At 40.5% G+C, this 20,520-nt stretch overlaps 2 protein-coding genes across 2 annotated transcripts in view; one reads left to right on the forward strand and one right to left on the reverse strand.

The window, feature by feature from the left end:
- Positions 1–23: 23 nt before the first annotated feature.
- Positions 24–6,491, reverse strand: hpda (4-hydroxyphenylpyruvate dioxygenase a). The gene is made up of 13 exons (XM_071901644.1): positions 6,471–6,491; positions 5,966–6,028; positions 5,121–5,225; positions 4,961–5,003; positions 4,759–4,841; positions 4,153–4,242; positions 3,949–4,055; positions 2,927–3,004; positions 2,285–2,447; positions 1,388–1,459; positions 1,096–1,218; positions 863–979; positions 24–137 (listed from the first exon to the last, which is right to left on the reverse strand). The coding sequence occupies exons 3-13, from the start codon at positions 5,199–5,201 to the stop codon at positions 24–26; spliced, it is 1,071 nt and encodes a 356-aa protein (XP_071757745.1). The 5' UTR covers positions 5,202–5,225; positions 5,966–6,028; positions 6,471–6,491.
- Positions 6,492–8,635: 2,144 nt separating this feature from the next.
- Positions 8,636–20,520, forward strand: part of mtmr4 (myotubularin related protein 4) — a 45,420-nt gene continuing 33,535 nt past the window's right edge. Inside the window, exons 1-2 of the mRNA XM_078286708.1 lie at positions 8,636–8,661; positions 16,958–17,050. Coding sequence (XP_078142834.1) covers positions 17,048–17,050 — 3 coding nt within the window. The 5' untranslated portion in view covers positions 8,636–8,661; positions 16,958–17,047. The remainder of the gene's footprint in view (positions 8,662–16,957; positions 17,051–20,520) is intronic.

Here is a 20,520-nt window from a genome sequence, read left to right on the forward strand (position 1 = left end):
GTGGTTCGGTGCCAGTCTGGGGGTCAGTAGAAGGCTTTGGGCTGTCCTTCAGGTGTCAGCACAGTGAGGTTGCCCCTGGCATCCTGGTCCTTCTCAATGGCCTCAAATAGAGACTTGAAGTTTCCCGCCCCAAAGCCCTGGAGAGAGAACAGACAGACGCAGATGGCTAATTATCCAAAGATCTGCCTTCTTCTATGTCATTTGTTATGGCTCTGGGGATCTTGTCACAGACACCGTTCAGGGCGTTCGCCACTTTGATGTTGGATCACAAACGGCAGATAAATATTCTCACAGGGTTTTAGGTTCAAACACCTTCTCCACTCTGACAGGGAGCTGCGCTCGCGAGGAGCTCCCAAATTAATCATGTAAATATTTTCATAGATAATCAAAAGATCAAGTGTTAGTGGTTGCTGTTAGAGGTCCTTTGGTGTGGTTTACATTCAGTTTCTCACTTTCATACGCTGTATCCACATCACTAGACTCAGTGAAATGCCAGAGAATGACAAGGTGAGCCTGTTCTGACAAGCAGAGAGGGGGCTAGGTGTTATAAATTTAGTGCCACAGGGTGCAACCCAACCCAAAGATCCCCCTCGCTGTAAAGCAGTGAGCCTTTTAATCTGTATCTGTGATAGATTTACTGAGCTTTTACAAGTGGGCTACTGTTGTACTCTTCACACTGGGTGGGAGGCGTAAACAGGTGTTAAGGCTGCTCTGTCTTGGCTGGTTACTGGAAAGAAACGAGGACCACGGGCCTGTAAATCTCATTAATGAGGCAATGGCATAAAGGCTAAAATATATTTCTCATGTTGTACCTATATTAAGGAATTACCAATAGTTAGCCTACCTGGTTTCTAGTACTTACAAAGTGGTTGTTCCTCTGAATGACCTCCAAGAAAAGGGTTGGTCTGTCCTGCACAGGTTTGGTGAAGATTTGGAGGAGGTAGCCCTTGTCATCGAAATCCACTAAGATTTTCAACTCCTTCACACAGAAGAAATACAGAAAAAACACAGGACATTGACATTTTGCTACACCAGCAAAAAGCCTGTAAATATGACCATGAACCTCAGCAGCGATGAAATAATAAGTCTCCTTACCTGTAAACGGTTGAGGTCCTCCTTCACCTTGATCTTGGCGGTTTTGAGTTTCTCCCGCAGGCTGTTGTAGTACGTGTCAGGCGCTGAGAGGAACTCCATCCCTCGGGCGCGCAGGTTCACTATCTGTTTTAAGACAAAACCAGAAAAAAGAAGGATCTGGAACCTGCCTTTACTTGCAGATTTTAGGAGGCTACACAAAGATGAGGCTGACAGGAATTCCAGTTTTAAGTGAAGTCTGTTGATTAACTTGTATTCCCAAGGCATGCTGATGATAATGAGAGGGGTGGCTCACAGCTTGAATGATGTTTGACGTGTTGAGAGCGATGTGCTGAACACCTGGCCCCCCATTGTAGTCCACATATTCCTGTGAAGAGGGAGATGCAGGACATAAAATACACTGAGACTGGTGCTGAAACAATTAGTCAATTAATAGATTAGTCAATCGACAGAAAATTAATCGATTATAATTTTGATAATCGATTAATCGTTTTATTCATTTATCAAGTAAAAATACCAAACACTTGCTGGTTACAGCTTTACAGATGCTAATATTTGCTGCTTTTCTCCATTTCATATCATTATAAACTGAATACTTTTTTGGAGTTTTTGACTGCTGGTCAGACTAAGTAAGCAATTTTAAGAATCACTTTGGGCTCTGGTAACTTGTGCCATTTGTCATTATCATTTAATAGACTAAATCATTAATCGAAAAAATAATCGATAGATTAATCGATAATGAAAATAACTGTTAGTTGTAGCCCTAATTGACAGTACTGTAAACCAGGGATTCTCAAATGTTTTCATGCCTACATCAGGCCATGGACCCACATTTGATAAAATGTTGTCCCAATGACCCCCATATGGAAGATTCTTGTTGCTATTGATGTAATTTTCAATTTTCTTGTTGATGTAATTTTCAACTGTCTACACTCTACATGTGAGATAATAGTGGTGAGAGTGAAAATATAATTACAATAGTCATTCTTATACATTCTCTAATTGGGATAAATTCTAGTGAATTGGATGATAGTGAAATTAACCTATTCCTCATTTTGCTGGGGACCCCCTTAAAGATCCCTAGGGGTCCCTGCACCCACTTTGAGAACCACTGCAGTAAACAGAAAGTCCTAAAGAACATGAGACCGAGGGTGCAGGAGTGTGGTGGTACAACTATAAGGGGAGGTTGTACCTGGATTTGTGACTTCTTTTTCCCCGGCGCAGGCTCATTGATGGGCATCTTGATGGTCTCCTCATAGTTTGTCACCACTATGGACCTCAGTGAACTGTACTGCGTGTGGATCTGCTTGTCGTCTATTGACCAGAACCGATGGAACATCAAACACTTCTGATACCTGGAATTGGTGAACACAAACAGATAAGGAAAAGTTGGTGATAAGCTAGCTGAACAAAAGCTGTGCCTTATTCAGGACAGTCTGAAGTAAACCTCTTCTCTTCTTGGTGACTTCACTGCTCATTGAATAAAAACACCTAGCAATGATCCACATTGGATTTCAATATTATGCAAAAGATGCGGATCTACCTTCCTCATCAGTGGCAGGCAAATATACATTTGTAAATATTCTGAGGATCAGCGAGCAATGCTGCTCCACAAAAATCAATTGTTTTTTAAATTTATTACAAAAACTACATTTCCCCGTACATTTCTGTGGATCAGTAATGCTGTACTGGGACCAGCTTTTGAATGTCTACTGCACCACATTGGGTTTCACCCTGCAATAGTGAAGTGACCGTTTGAGGAGTGTTTACTTGTCCCTTTGCCCCGTGTGTCTGCTGTGCCATGTGTGTACGTGTGCTCCATCAGGCCTCTTACCAGTCTGACACTGGCACCATTTGGTCATCTGGCTGGTTTCCCACAATGTGATCAATGAAGCTCAAACCTCCTGGCGGACTACAAAGAGAAAGAAGAAAAAAACATTGCATGACTAGTTTTCCAAAAAGAGTTAAGCATAACTGTTAGGGAAAGCCTATAACATAATGGTAATAAAAGGAACTCATCCTCCTTGACATTTTGCACATTTTCTTCTGCTACAAAATTTGATTTTTGCTGTAAAATCTGGCAAAGTACAATTTTATCTTTGACTTCTATAGTAAAATTAGAGAAAAGAAATTGCCGTGATAGTGCACCTGTCTGTATTTTTATATAGAGGGATGGTTTATTTTTACCCAAAAATCCCATTAAGATGAATGAAAGGGACCTGGTATAACACTTTCTAGCAAGAAAGGTCAAATTAGAGCTTTGTCAAGAATACATACAAAATATCTCACTATATTCATATTTATTCATTATCCTTATGAATAACATGTTATGAAATGCTGAACAAGTAGTTTTCCAGTGAGTGAGTGAAGTGAGTAAGTTTTGGAATTTTATCCTTTCACGCAAAAATGTTTAAGACCCCTCACTTTGCTAAAAAAAAAAAAAAAAAAAGAGTACTTTGCCCAGATTTTACACCAATAATCCCCAATAAATGTATTCTGAGCTAATTTTGAAGCACAAGTAAATGTGCAAAAAATCAAGGGGGATGGATACTGACACTGTACGTTACATCATACTATCTTGTGTTGTGTTGTGTTATGCTATCTTATTCTGTGATATGCAATGTTATGATATGCAATGTTATGTTATATTATGCTATGCTATGTTATAATATATTGTGCTATGTTATGTTATGTTATGTTATTCTATGTTATGCTTTAATGTTATGTTATGTATGTTATACTATATTGTGCTATTTTATGCTGTTATGTTATGTTATGTTATGTTATGTTATGTTATGTTATGTTATCTTATCTTATCTTATCTTATCTTATCTTATCTTATCTGAAGACACTCACAGTGTGGGTAGCAGGGGATCCTTGAACAGAGGCTCTTTGTAGCCTGGTAGAAACAGGCCTTTGTAGGGTCCAAGGTACTCGATGAGTGTGTGTGTTGTATCTCCGTACTGGGGGCAAATCATTGACACAATAGTAATTCATTTGAAATCTAGTTTGGGCATTTACATAGATATTTAAAATGTGTGCCTGCCACTCTTGACCTACCGTTTGGACCACAGCATACTTGACTTTCCCGTAGCTGTCCTGCTCCACCCAGGGTTCTTTGACGACTACACCCCCTCGCTCCTTAGCTGTCTGCCAACAGATTGGTGTTGGGAATCAGTTAGGAAGCACAGTCACACACAGCAGACTGCTTCTCAAGGTGCCTTTTCTGGCTCCTGGCAGCCCTCCAGTGGCTGAAAATAGAATGTCTTCCTGTGCGGGCTTCCAACTCTGAGATGATGATTTATTTTGGATGGAGGAGGCTGTGTTGGTGATCTCTATGCTAAGTCAATGGTAATATCTCTGTAGTAAACGAGAGCAGAGTTCAGCCAAACCTTCAGTCTGACCTTGACTGGGGGAAAAGGTCAAATGAACCACTAAACCTCAAGCCTGTCCTTAGGAGAACCTGTCACAAGAACAGCATGTTTACCCCTATTTCACAAACACACACTCAAGCATGCACGCACGCACACACACAAACCAGAGCAAGTTCAAAATCATGGTATGATGACCATTGTCCTCATGTGAATAACATGTGTAAGTGAGATAGCCCATATGTGTACAGTGAATCAGTGAATCACAGTCAAAGGTCCTCCTCCTCATTGTTACCTTGACCAAGAAGTCACAGTCTTCCACTTGGAAAGCAATGTCTTTCACTCCATCCCCATGCTTAATCAAGTGTTCTCCAATTTCTGAGGGAAGACAAAACCATGTTGAAATGCGAGCTTATATCACTAGGGCAGCATTTCATCTTTCACGTAACTTCAAGTATTCAAAATCATTTTCTATAGAGAAAACTTATTATTATTACCTTCATTTCCTGGATTCAGGGCAGACTCAAATGCAAACATTATCTGCAAGGTGACAGGGAGGGTTTGTGATTGTTGATAAGATCATTTTAATTCTGGATATACGTTCAAGTATTTGTGAGTGTTTATTTCCGAATTAGCAGAAGATGTTAACCTGCATACCTTATCCTGTCTGATGACATGGGACACCACCTCTCGGCTGCCAGTCTCCAAACCCTTATAGGCGAAAGCCTCAAAGCCCATCTTATCACAGTAGAACGCGGCTGCCTATAAAATGATTGGATTGTCTTCATTGTGAAGGGAATTTTTGATCAACTTTGACAAAGGGGATATAGTTAAAAGAGTTCATCTCTTGCCTGGAGAGATATTGACTGTGTGAGATTGCTCAATCCTATCTATGTGTCGCCTGGCCTGTGTGCTGAATCAGTACGGTTGAATAAACTATTGAGTAAGTCTTTGAAGCAGGAATGTTATTTACTCTGTAAAGACCTGCCCATTGCCTGCATAGATACAAAGAAAATCAGATAACTCAGATATTTCCTATTCTGTAAATTGAATGTATCAGCATTTGGATTCAGATAGTGCTTATGTAGTGATTATGGCTTTCCAAATAACCTATATATGTTAAAATTATAACTTTGGACTGTATCTGTTACTAGGAAGCTAATGTCAACATTTACCTAACAAAAGAAGACTGGCCTGAGCTTCCAGAGTATAAAGATTAAACAACTGGTGTCTCTTTTATATGTATCTGGAACTGGACCTTACAGTTATTAAGTGAACCATTGTAAGGTCTGTATATAATAAACAATATATGCTCTTGTACTAAAACTAAACTTGTGAATTTGTAAACAGCAAACATCTGTAAACCTTTAAAATCTATAGTCAACAGAGTGAGATTCTTGGATTAGAGTCAATTTTAAACATGTGAAAAATATAAACTTTTTAGAAATATGCATTTGTTGTCTTCAGCTTGAGGACAGACAGTGTAGAGTTTGGATACTGACCTGTTTGGCATTGCCGACCCAGAAAGTCAAATGATGAAACCGGACAAACTTTCCCCTTTCATGCTATAAGGGGAAAAGTGCAACAGAAGAATTACATTCCAAAAGCCATTTGCAAAAAGTGACACCTACTCTTGCTAAATGATTGAAAGCACAAAATGAAAACAAATTATGGTACATTTTAAAGAATAGTAGGTATGTTCAACTCTTGGTTGAAACGTTGATAACTTAACAGAGTGGATTCCCTGTGTTTTAGAAATATTGAATGATGAATGATGAATTTTTATTGAAATGCCACATTAATTTTAGATTTGGAATGATGCGAATGAAATCACACTATAAATATCCCAAAGAGCTCTGGATTTCTGAAGGTTTTCTCTGATTAATATACAACATTTAGCCAGTCATGTATGATGAAGTATTCTTCTTCATCAGAAGCAACAGTAATATTAGGTTCATAGTATCAAGCTACATCATACAAAATGTCATCTTGCAGTTTGTATCTTACCTTCTCCCCTTTATCTGTGTAGCTAGTCTAAAAAGGAAAAAAAATACAAATCATTATAACTTTATCAGTGTTCACAAGGTTACTTCAGGCTGACTCTGGCTCTCTTAAATTACTAAATTGGTTCATTGGAGAAACAATAATCTCATCAGTTACTCAGCTATGAAACCATCTGACTCAATTGACTCTCATAATGATGAAGTCTCTCACCATGCTGTGATTGTAGATGGGCTGCAGTTCACCAGCAGAAAGATCAAAATCAGTGTCCGGCCTGTCGGTGTACAGATAAGTACTGGCCCGAGGACCAACTATGATTGGTCTTTGGGATGTACACCCACCTGTCCGCCTCCTACCTTCCCGCTGCACTCGGAGCACGAGGATTCAACAACACAGGCCCGGGTGTTGTCATCTCTCCTGAGTATCGATCCTCCTCTGTTTCTGCCCATTTGTCCGTCCTCAGAGGCTCAGTAGTCATAGAAACTCTATGAAACAGATACACATTAACCGCAGCTATCCACAATGGGAAAACAATTAAGGCAAGTAGGTTACAGATACTGTACTCACTCCAGTATCTGAAATTCAGTACATATCCCTTACATAACCATGCAGTAAGCTCAGGTGAAGACCATTTTGTTTGTAATATGACAGATGCTCATCAAAGCGTGGTACAAACACACCAACACAACCAGTATTTCCAGTCACCACATCAGTCTGAGATTCTTCCCTGTGTTCTGATTTCCACCACTAGATGGAGCTAGAGTATTGACCTCTCTGCTAACAGATCAGCAACCATATAGGACCAGTACATATCCCAGTGAAGAATGTTCAAATTGCATATGATTAGATTCTGAATTGTTCCTCTGAATGATTGATGAGTCATTTTTCATTACTGTTCTTGAATGGTGATTCATTTCATTAATAGCCATTAAATACTGATTTTCATATTGACTCAAGCATTGACAGAGAGACTCAAAAACAGGCAGGAGAGGGACTCTAATCATGACTTACACATGACTTCACACCTAGAGTGCTCATTCACTGCTGTTTGTGCTCTAGTTGGGAGCATCGTCACAACATGACAGACTCCGGCAAGACAAAATAACCTGATAATAATAGCTCAAATGTAAACTGCACACTTACAATATTCATTTTGCTATCTTGCGGTGATAAAACATTCAAGTGGGACAGATGAGGGGGTCATGCTTTGCCTAGCTGAGCAGGGGACAATGTGACCGGAGTGTAGCATACATACTGTAGGGCTGAGGTGAAGGGCTGTGAGGCTGTTGACTGCTATCAGAGAGCATATGAGGTCAGGCCCAGGCGATTACAGGCAAGGCCGATGAACAAAAATAGTGTCTGGCCCTAGCTACAGTGCTGCAAACTGGGAGTGTCACACGCATATACACATGCCAGTGTCTGTGTCAGGCCGCTTAAATGAATGAGAAACACAAAAATCGTGCATGCACTTTGTTTTTCTACACATTTGCATGAACATGGGGTAATTGTACTGATTATTTTTAAGTTACTTGCTCCAACATGTAACAAGAGGCGATCAGGCCTTTGCTGTCAGAGCTCCTAGACTTTGGAACGAGCTGAGGAGCTTAGGCTGGCTAAATCTGTAACTTCTTTTCTTACTTACTTACTTATGTAATGACCTTTTATTGATAGTTTTGACCTCCTTTTTATGGTTGTTGCCCTGCTTTTTAATTTCTTTTACCTTCCTTTTATTGATTTTGCTGTTTATTTTATTTTATTTTTTTATTCCTTTGTAAAGCTCTGTGTAACTGTGTTTTGAAAAGTGCAATAGAAATAAAGTTTATTGTTATTATTACTATTATTATTATTATTTAGTTTATTTCAAAACCAGGTATGACTGGCTGGCCGGTGTGTGCGTGTGTATGTGCGTGCGCGTGCGCGTGCGCGTGCGTGCGTGCGGACAGTTTGTGCCGCGCTGTGATTTTCTATTGGTGCACCTTGGAAGTATGGTCGCACATGATTGGCTGTGCTGTGGGTGTGTGTGCATCACTCACTTACCTGTTGTAAACTCCTATTGGCTGTTAGAAACTCTGCAGCGCCATTGGTCCAGTATGTTCGGATTCTTTTCTGGCCATTGGCTGACGTAGATGTCATCACACGGGAATGCGGAAGTCGTGTAGTCTACTGAGTCACCGTTGTATCAGCTGATTCTTTCTGAGTGAGTAACTCGATTTAATTTTCAAAATGAAGCAACTTCTGAACATTGTATTTGTGTGTGAGGTGTTATCGGGTCGTCAGGCTTTTGCTGAACATGTGAACTTTACGTCGTTTTGGTTGTTTTTGTTTCCAAATTAGCGAATATTACAAACCAGCCTCCAGTAATGTAGCTATCCGGTAGCTAGCATGCTAACGTTAGCAAACACACACACACACACACATACACACACACGTACACACTTACACAACTCACTCACACACATACTTTCGGTTTAGCCAACCAGTCGCCTCCTTGTACAGCACTAGCCTGCAGGGAGGCTCAAACTCTCACCCACTTTCACTTTCACCTTACATGCCAGCAAACTTTTACCATGTTTTTACTCTTTTGCACCTGTTGTGTTGTCGTGGGTCAACTGTCTATGGTTCATTAAGTTTAGCTGACAATCTCACCTGTGTTGGAAATACCGGAGATTAGGTTTCTCATGAAACCTGTACATTTCCAGACTGATTTGCTAGTCAGAGAGAAACACCCTGGGATTCCCTACGGGACTGGGAAACTTGCTTTGTGGTCATGAGGGATGGGGACTTTCCGAAGTCCTGCTAGTAATAGCATCATCTTGGTAAAGGTTTCATTATGAGTAGCCTATTCAACCTCATTACATTACTACTGCACCGATTGGGCAAATTGGGTAGCATTTAGAAGTCTTTACAAACTCTTCCATTTCCTCAGCCCCTTGAGTGTTAATGACATCCAATTTTAATAGCTGCCTTGAAATGTAAATGTACTCATCAACTTAATCAGCATAACCATAGCTATTATCTGCTGCCACATCACCATATCCTAGCTCTCTGAAATGGCACTTGTATCGGTAAATTACATCGAGCAGTGTTATGTTAGGTATTTAACGTTTGATTATTAGTGTCCTAGAAATGTCCTCAGATGATTTCCTGAAAGGGTGGAGACATTTGTGCAATGCCAGAACTGTCTCTTTTTACATTCAGCTGCTACTGCATGATGTCTTAATAAAATGTGACAGCACTACAGTTTATTGCTGTGCTAGTAGAGCTTATCTTTCATCCCCTGTTTCCTCACCCTAAAAATAGACATGCAAGGGGTGTTTTTATTATTTCTTCCACTGTTCCTCCCACTGACATTGTTGTAATAATAATAATAGTAATAATAGTAATAATAGTTGTAATAATGACATATAGATGCTTTTTGGACAAATGATCGGGTTTGGAACTAAAGCAACAAAGACACTATTTAGTTGTAGCCTAGACGACAAGGACTGTTATTATTAGAGGGGTTTCTAAGTTGATGTGGAGTCGGCCTGGAAATTAACTGAGTGTAAAGGCCATTTTTTGCTTTATTTTACTACTTTGCCATCTCAGTTGCCGTTTCCCACTGTCTTCAAAATCTGCGCACGCATGGGTCAAAGTTTCCGTGGCGGTGCGCACATTTTCACGCCAAGTTTGTTTTTATAAATCCGAAAATCTGCTTGAAGTGGCACACGCAATTTTCAGGCCGGTTTTGTGCGCACGCAATGTTTTATAAATGAGGCCCCAGATCTGCCCGTCCTCTCACCAACCAGACCCTCTCTCATTTCCCCTTAATCACTGCCACCGACCTCATTAAAACACTGATGGGCATGAAGACTCCTACCTGTCACCTAGAGCCCATCCCTTCCTGCTCTGTCCAGACCTGTCTTCTCACAACCCACAACAGTATTTGCATCTCAGCTGTAAACCCACCCGGAATCTAATTATCTGTGTGAACACTTTGAATCTGGATTTAGACCACTGCACAGTACTGAAACAGCTCTCCTAAAAGTCACCAACAACCTCCTCTCATCTGACACTGCCCCCTTAATATTCAGATTCTTCTAGACCTCAGTGCAGCCTTCGATACCATCAGACATTCCATCCTCCTCTCCTGGCTTGAGTCTTTTGTCAACGTCACTGGCACAGCATTCTCCTGGTTTAGGCTAAATTATAACTCTCAGACAGACAACCAATTCATCAACAACTGCCAATCAGACACTGCCACTCCCACGGCGTCCCCCAAGGTTCGTTGCTCAGCCCTCTGCTCTTCTTTCTCTACATGCTTCCCCTCGGTCACATCATCCGTCACCATGGTCTCCAGTTCCACTCCTGTGCAGATGATACTAGTTCTATATTGCCACCAAGTCTATTACAGCGGCCACCCATTCTGCCCTCACCAACTCCCTCATGGAACTCAAATCTTGGATGCAAGCAAACTTTCTCTACCGAACGGTGACAAATCTGAAATAATTGTCATCATTCCCAGATCCCAAACCCAACCCATTCATGACTTGTTCCTCCACATTGACGGTTCCACGGTCCACCCATGCCCCCAACCTTCATGTTATCTTGATCCTATATCTCTCTTTTGAACCCCATGTCAACCAAATAGTAAAAACAGCCTTATTTCATCTCAAGAACATTGCCCATTTCAATCTGTCACTCTCATTCTCAGTTGCCGAAATCCTTATTCATGCATTTATCACCTCAAGGCTTGACTACTGCAGCAGTATCCTCAATGGCACATCCTCCAAAATCCTAAAAACAACCTACAATATGTACTGGACTCTGCTGCCCTCTTGCTCACCCACACCTGCTCAAGGGATCACATCACTCCCATTCTACAAAAGCTAAACTCAGCAAAGAATTCAGTTCAAATTATTTTCACCATCTATAAAGCCCTCAATAACCTGGCCCCTTCTTACCTTACTGGCCTCCTCCATCGTCCCGCACCCTCCCGCAGCCTCAGATCAGCTGACCCCACCCTCCTTACCCCAGCTATTAGGACCAAGTGCTGGACCTGGAGGGACGGGGCTTTTCCTTTTGGAACTCTCTCTCCCCCAACATCTCAGAGACTCTCCTTCACTATCCTCCTTTAAAAAAGCTCTCAAAACTCCTTGTTCTCCTCCATTTTCTGTAGTTATTTAATTCTATCCTTTTTTTTTTAAGTTTGTGTATGTTTGCAATTTGACATTTTTTCAGTAGATTTTTGGCTTACAGTCATTTCTGTATTGCTGAGTCATTTCATCTGTCTGCTTTTGATTTAATGTTTTGAAATTGCAGTTCTGTCTTCTTTTTTTTTACCTTGTCTTTTGTTGTGAAGCGTCTTTGAGTACCTTGAAATGCACTATACAAATATTATTATTAAGCTATTATTATTATTCTCTCCACTTCTGAGAATATTTTCCACCTGTCAGCAGTCCTTAAAGATACCTGGAAAGATATCTGACTTTATAAGTTCTGCATATTTTACATATCTTTTATCATATTTACATATTTTCTATTTAAGACTACACAATTAATTGAAAAAAAAAAAAAAATTAATTGTAAGAGGAAAAGACTTTCTTTGAAAGATGCTCCTAAACAATAACTTCTGATGCTGTGCAGAATCATTGCACTATAAATCAAGTTGCACAAAATCTTTCATCATATGCAAACTGAGAAATTACCAGCTCATGTTTACCCTTTTTTTCTGCAAAAGAAATTCGATAAAAAGAGCAGTATTCACATGAATCACAACTGGTGTTGCAATCAGAATATTTAGCAAACTTGTAACTTTCTCAGCCCATCATAACTCACAATACACAACTATTTTACTCCTGTGTCTGTAATCATCACAAATGTAAACAAACTCCTTTTACTGTAGCTTACTATAGTCTTTCAGTCAAAAGCTCAAACTGTACATTTTAGGGAAAAAAAATCTTCAATCCAATAAATCACTATGTAAACAAAGTGAGCAATAGGGTAACGGCATTTCATCACGGGGCTCCCCACTGCAACCATGGATTGGGGCTTCAAAGTGATCTTTGACTTTTCACTTTTCAGCACGCACATCTCCATAGGAGTTCAGGAGCAGTCAAACGCCAACATTGGCTACACTGGAGATCCACTGTCACAACACAGCATTCAGGCCTTTTCAAAGCTCTCAGTATCAATTATTGTTACCAGGCCAAAGTGTCTAGGACATAGGTTGTAATACAATTACCCAGGTCCACTTTTACTTGTCTGTAGATGTGTCAAAATGCTATTTTTAGACAAGGCTTTAAAAATGAAAGTAATGAAGTGGTGCTGCTTACAAGGGATCCTCATAGTTGCCCATGCTGGTGGCTGATCTTTTGATTGACTATAGATGTACAGTATGTAGACCGAAACATGGAAAGCATGGTGGGTTGATACTTTTTACCAAGACTGTAACTGTATCTATCCACATCATAAATAGGACAAAATGTGATCTACCATGATCACAAATTTGACTTCAGACCAGTTCCTCTTTGCAAAGTGTTTTCACTGTCAGGCAGTTTTAACATCATACTTTGGTGACTGATATAGGCTGAACTCATATTAATCTTTCTTTATGAATCTCTCAGTGACCAGACAGCAGTGAGGGAATTATCATGCATTTGTACAACTCAACAGGGCATAAAAATAGGGCTCGTAATTTACCATTTCTTAAGTGCAGGAGATTTCAGATAAAACTTGTATTAGCTGAATGAATGAATTTCATGTACAGTATGCTGCAGGCATAGTGCTAATGTACTTGAAGACATGATTTGACATGCATGAGCCTGCATATGAGTGTGTAAGGCGTGGCAGTTGGATTGTCACTAGAGATTAATAGTAATGTTTTCTGTCTTCAGTTTTTATACGCAGTACACACACCCTACTGTATATGGAATCTTAGCTGTGGTTTCTACTCGCAAGGTATTTACTTGTGTTGAGAAATATTGGCCAAATAAATTCAATGTTTAACAGATGCCTAGAGTTACTTTTGTTCTAAACTAAAACTGCAAGGAACTAGGGATGGGAGGATATAAGATTTTATCGTTTATCGCGATAAAAACACTCAAGATAATTTTATCTTGGTGAATTTCCATTATCGGGATAATCGTGAATATCGTCACGAGCGTGAATATCCTCATGAGTGACTTGAAAAAGCTGTCTAGCTCACTAACGTACAGTCCTATTGATTTTATTTTATTTAAAGAACAGACTCACACAATGTTGCTATTTTTTATTTATTTATTTATCCTTTATTTATGCAGGGGGACCTTATAATTTATGATTACCTTATTTAAGATTGTTTGATTGTTTTTTTGCATTCATTCTGCTGTCCTTGCTGTACCTCTGTCTGTGTGATCTGAAAACAAAACAAGTTATTCATTTACTGTGCATTTACAACACATAACTAACTGAACCACGTGAATGCTTGGATATCAGGTTGATAGGTAGATTATTTTTATTAATGGATTTTTTTCTCTCATTGTGATTACCTGCTTGGTGTTGGCGAGAGTCTGAATCTGTCCTTGTTTGTTTTTCACTAAAAAGGATGTTCACAAAAAAACAGATGTGTCCTATGATGCAATAAAAATATTTGTTTCTTAACAAAATGTAAGGTAAAGTGATTCCAGTATGTTTTAATGCCATTTTAAGAGTTTTAAGCATATTTTGATGATTATCGGGATAATATTGTGAATCGCAATTATTTTGGCCAGGATAATCGTGACATGAAATTTTCATATCGTCCCATGCCTACAAGGAACGTTATGGAACATTATTTTTGTTTATTAACACACAAGTTCCAGCCTCCAGCATATGGTTTTTGCATGCATTTCTCCAATAAACTGGTGTCAAATTGAGGGTGGGGTTTAGGGGCACAAATGTGATTGGCAATTTAACTTACAGTCTGTTTTCTTTTGACAAATTAAGTTCCCTCAAAAAAAAAAAAAAGCATTGTCCAGAAAAGCAGAGATATCAAGAAGTGGCTGCTGCAATCTCAGGTTGATTGGAAGTTTTGGTCTGAAGAGAAAGTGAATGAGGGGCTGGACATTTGAATTATGCATTGGATAATAGGCTACTCCTTGGCATGAGCTTGCCAACAAAAAACAGAATTTTAGTGGTGTTATTAGAGTTCAAAAATTTTGCTAACAGTAAAACTATTTACCTGGCAATGCCCGAGGGCCAGACTGATACAAGGTACCAGGACAATGTTGGTTGAAACTTTTCCCACAACATCACATATGCCTGGCGAAGAAAAGTAACTGTCTAAACTACTTGCAATATTTTGTTACTATGTCTGTTTTGTCCCTCTAAAGGGAGCGTTGTAGTTAGTTTGAGAGAAAAATATTAGAATACGTGGATGATTGGAAATAAGGCAATCTAATCAGTTGGCTAGAGGAAGCATTTTGCTGTCAGCAAACAGAATTTAGGATTTCATCTTTGTTTGAACACTCAGGCTGTGTTTGCACTGTCTACTCTTGTAAAAAGACAGTTTGTTTAGTATATGCCAAGGACATTTAAAAGACTGGTGACTCCAAATTTGCATCTTTTTAAGATTTGATCTCTTTTGTTTTCACTTGGTCTTGTCTCTCCCAAACGTTTGTAAAATTTATTTCAACTTGTATATCTTGGTTAATGAAAAGTTATTCATATCAAATTATAGTTGCCCTATAACTTATGGCACAATATTTTTAAGTGCACATTGGCTATGTACAGTTACATTGCCATTACATGACACTTACATGACACATATCTTGCTTTGAGTGTTTGTTTTTTTTTGTTTTTTTCAAAGCAATTATGACTGACTTTGCTTACATGTGGTGGTTTGTTTCATGCTAATAAACTGGTTAGTGATGAAAGCCATCCCTGTTGATAAGATGACACACAGACGGTGCTGGTACAGTGGGTGAAATCCAGAGAGTCTGTGCCCTGTAGTATGGCTCTTTTCACTTTGAAGCCTGGCACTAAGTCAGAGAGTGGGAGGGAGAAAGAGTAAGCAATAGAGACAGAGAGAGAGGGAGGGAGGGAGAGAGAGAGGTATGTCATGCCCTGGATTACAACCAGTGTGTGTTTGGGAGACGGAGAGTACTACCACTTCGCAAGCAATTTAGCTTTAATTCAACTTTAAAAGGTAGGAAAAGTTTCAGCAATAAACTTTGCAGTGAAAGTAGGCCACTGATTCAGCACTTTTGCTCAGGTAAGAGAAGTTCAAATTGAGAAGAGTATTTTTTGAGTAGTATTTTTTTTTCCTTCTTTTTGTGGAGCTGTGTGCAAAAGGGGGTGTGTCAGGGGAAAAAACCAAGTGTGGGGAAGTGAGAAGCCAGCACTGCTTGGTGAGAAGAATTTCGAGCTAGTTCCTAGTTGTATCCTCGTAGTCAATGTAGTAGGTCAACTTTGTAACAAAGAAGTGCCTGTGCTTTGTCTGGCTGTCTGTGTGTGTTACGCTCTTTATTGTAATCTTGCAGTGAGTGGCATTGTTGGGTATTTGAGTCCTCCACCCCCCTACTGATCGGGCTTGTTCTTGCACAAGAAGAGAAGGCAGTACGATGTTGAAGTGTAACTTTTCATACAGTAATTTAAGGCTATACCAGGTGTTGTGTTTCAGACTGGCCGGTGCGTCACTGTATTTTCACATACAGTATTTGGACTGATGAAACTTGTTTTGGTCAAGTGCAAGGTATTTTACAGTAGTGCATTATTCCCTGCAACCACTTGTAGCAATGCACTGTAGGCTACCATTCAGATTTTCAATATTTGAATGAACTGAGGAAACGGTTAGCTGTGTTGTTGCAAGATTTGGCCATCCAGCTCATCCAGCCAGCTCAACTCGAACACCAGTTAAAGTGTTGGGTGTGGAGCAGAATTGAGGAACTTGTCTACCTCTGCTGCCTTCATATCCTGAGGTTATCTAATTGGCTGCTGAGGAGGCTTTTCTTAACTAAATAGGAATGTTGAGTTTGTCTTTCCTGTGAATCAGAGTTTCTCCCATTAGAAGGTCAGTTGTTCTGGACCAGGGTTTCCATGGCGGCGGCAACAGCCCTCATGCATGTGCCTGCATGTCTGTCCTGTCTGCTGCACTACACACATGGAGAGGGTTTACATCGACTTGACCTGATTTGTAGACAGCACGTCTTGACCCAGGCAGTCAGGTTAACCCATCCCTCTGTACAGCACACTCTCTTCTGCAAGCCGTTTGATTGGAGGGGGGAGGAGGGGGAGGGGCTCTGTTGAGCACTTCAAAACTATTTCCCAAGGCTAGTGTGGTAGGTGAAATGCCAAACACCACCCATACCTCCTCAATAATGAGACCATCTTACAAGGCCATTTGTGCATGTTTCATTTTGCTACTGGTTGTCATTCTGTTTGTTGTATTTTAGCCCAAGGAGAGTCAGTTTTGGAATCCAGACCTGTGTATAATCAATCACGCTCACACACACGCACACACCATGTCTGAAGGTAGTGTGTTTTCATGTTGGCAGGAGCCGTCGCTGGCACAGCGGAGCCTGGTAGACGGGAGGAGAGGGAGGGATCCGAAGAGGAGCACCCAGATCGCAGCACTGACTGACAGCATGGTGAGCCAATCACACCATGAGGGTGGGGACACGGATACGGTCATATGCTTGACTGGGTGATTCCTGATTGCTTTTAAGCTAGCTGCTGCTCCAGTCCTCCTACGAGCTTCTTCAGGGTGAAAATGCCAAGTTGGGTCTTTTTCTCTCTCACACAGGAAGTGGTACCATACTCTTGCATGCCTAAACAAAGTGCAGGGTGTTGTTAAATGTTTGAGATTCCTTCCCTTTTACAGAATGTACTGCATGAGTACAACTTAAATTTTACTCAACTTAACTCAGTTTTACTACATTTGTCACGTTATCTATCTCACCTCATATATGGACCCAAGGGGATTGTTAAGGTTTCATCTAATCAATTCTAATATCCCAGTTTCCACAAATGATAATATACAACATTGGTGTATTGGAAATATAGAAACATTTCATTGCACTCAGAGCTCCCACTCTAGTAATATAGTAGTTAAGATATTAATTTATATAAGATGCATAAAGTGCAATAAAATAATTTTGTTCCTCATATCATGATCATCAAGACTAATAATTGTGATTAATAATTCACAGTGTCTAATATAATAATTTGAATTATCAATGTAGCCATAGTCAGCCCTAGTCTGGGCTCAGTATTTGGGCTGAAGGAGTCATATTCTGCACCACCTTGAGTGAATATCGTCCTCAGGCAGCATCTCTCTTCACTCCCTAAGTAGTTTCCTCAACGGGGCTAAAGTTTTATTATCCTGTTTGCTTCATTCAGGAACATGCTGCTGCGTCAGTGAAAGTGCTGTGTGGCAGGTAACAGATGTCCAAGTCTTTGATGTAGCCGCTAAGTCGCTCCCTGCCACGTGTCTCCTGTATAACTCTCAGAGAGCCCTCTGTTGTGGAGCACATCCAGACACAGCATGGACACTTGTTAGCCGCCTCTTCCCCTTCACATCTAGAAGCTGATGGTAATATGCGATACTATAGAAGACACCAGTACTTCATAGGGCGGCAGGGGGGGCCATGTGTCCTTGAGCAAGACACTGAAGCCCTACCTGCTTATTCATTGTCAGTTGTTCTTAATACGAGCCTCAGCTAAATGACTAAAATGTAAAATAAAATCCTTGTGCTGTAGCCTAAGTGGTGATGGTGTAAAGTAGACTTCCACCCATAATGACCAAGGCATCAATCCGCTATAGTAGGTATTGAAAAGAGCTGTTTAAATTGGATTAGCCCATTTATCTGTTCCTATATCTCCTGGCTGACTGGTATGTTGGAGTAGGTCCTCCTCTCATCTCTATCTGCACAGGCTGGTCGCCCCCTAGTGGATGTTAGTGGCTCTTCAGTTCTGAGACACAACTCAGTTTAGGTGGGACCAGGGTTTTATTCTGTATGATATTATGATATCATATATGGCACTGGAGCAGTAGATAGGGAAAGCATTAAGCTTCTTCAAGCTGCTGCATGCACTAAAGACTTTGAATCAGAGAGTTTGGGTGGAAATGCTGAGTCTCAGATTTTTCTGTACATAGGACAAGCAGTGGTTTGTCTAATCATGCTGCAATCATGTGCCTAAGGGTAGTAATTATATCATAACAAATATAACTTGCATGATGCAAGACTATAGCCCCACTCTTCTTTCATTTTACATGAGCCTATACCATTTATTTTCAAGTGATTGTTGAGCATATATACAGACTGTGATCTGAGTAGTATATATACTTAATTCTGAGTAATTTATATATGTATATTTTGCATATATATTTTTATATAGCCCATAGGTTGAATACTGGAGATCAGATCAGTGTTGTTGGGACATGAGTGTGACTTCAGGGATCCATTATTCTGTTCCACACCCCTCCCCTGCCACCCCTTTCCTCCCCCCCAAATGCCATGCTCCTAAGGACTTAGTAAGTGTGTATGGGCATGTGTCCTTCCGCTCTTTGTTATTGGATGTACATTAAATCTACATCAGCCAGGATAGGTGGAGCTATAAAGGAAGATGCTGGGCAGCATCTGTATAGGGAGAAGTGACAAGATGAGTGACAAAGCTAGTGGATGCAGCATTTATGGGGCGGAAATAGGAAGTGTAACGGAATGATCTGTGTCCCGAGGTTCTGGTCGGCTGGGTCCACAGAATGCTACCATGGTCCATGGTCCTGTGCCCAGGCTCCAACCTTTTGTGCGGCAGGCAGGCCAGCTCCGGGCTTAATTGGTGGCGGGGCTGATGGAAAAAACAATGTGCCCACTGAGGCACTTCAAACAAGTGTGCAGACCTGAGCTAGTCCTGTCTCAAATCCAGTTTGATGATGTTTCTGGAGGATTACGATTCACAGGTGCACAGAGATTGGCCGTATTTGGACTACATGCATTTGAAATATAGAAGTATGAAGTATAGTAGCAACATTAAGCTGCCATTACTGTTGTTGATCTAAAGGCCTGTTTTCTCAGGTGGGATTGTAAGAAGTGTGTTCCAGCAGTCTTTTCCACAGGTAACACGATCCCTTTAATCCTGTCTTGTGAAGCAGCGTTTAATTGCTTCCCAGCCTCCATGTGCCATGTTTGCTTTTTGGCTGGAACAAAATGGGAAGTATTGAGTTCACGCTGTTGTCCACTCACGCTGCCGTATTGTCAGCAGGATAATACAAGCATGGAAAGGAGGACAATGGGGTTATTTTACCATGCCCTGGGTACCCAGAATGCACTGCCATGCTACCTTTTAAGGGCTGTGAGGCATGAGCGAGCGAGGTCAGTGTGCAGGTACAATGTAAAGATGGGAGCTTCTTTGTCACTGCCCTATATGATGTCACCTGGTTACGTAAGGATGAAGTCACCTGTATGTGTGTTTTCTCGAGGGTTGAGACAGAGACTAGTCTGCTGACTAGACACCAGAAACTCTCTGTGAGGGTTGTAGTTAAAGCTGGAGGGTTCATTCCAGGTTGTTGTTAATGATTTGACTTCAACTCTCCTTGAAAGGACTTTTGCTTCTAGCACTGTTTGACCTTACTCTGACTTTTGAAGACAGTCTGTCTGCCAGTGGCTGGTTTCTTGTTCCTTATGTTCAGTCAATTCAATGGATTTGATGTTGTTTTGTGTAGTTGTGTATGTGTATATATAAGTAAGCTATATTTAGGCTGTATTTTTATTCACATTTCAGGCACTAAATCGTCTTATTCTATTGAGGCTATCATTGGCTAGCTTGTTACTGCAGTAGCTTACTATTATACCCCCATTGTTTATTGCTACTTTCATTGAGAAAATATGACCATGCACTGCATCAAAATAATCAATCATTAATTTGACTGGGCAGGCAGCAAACCAATATATTGGAAACCTTGCATTATTATACTTTTTGGTTTACTTACTTGCTTTTGATAGACCATCGTATTCAATGATGATCTTGACTACTGCTTGCTGTGCTGGTTCTCTGATGGCTGTAGAGTCCAATGCAAGATGCATGTTGCCTCTCGCTCCAGGCAGAATGGTCAGAAGTC

Source organism: Centroberyx gerrardi, chromosome 11, assembly GCF_048128805.1.
Source record: "Centroberyx gerrardi isolate f3 chromosome 11, fCenGer3.hap1.cur.20231027, whole genome shotgun sequence".
NCBI classification, from domain to species: domain Eukaryota; kingdom Metazoa; phylum Chordata; class Actinopteri; order Beryciformes; family Berycidae; genus Centroberyx; species Centroberyx gerrardi.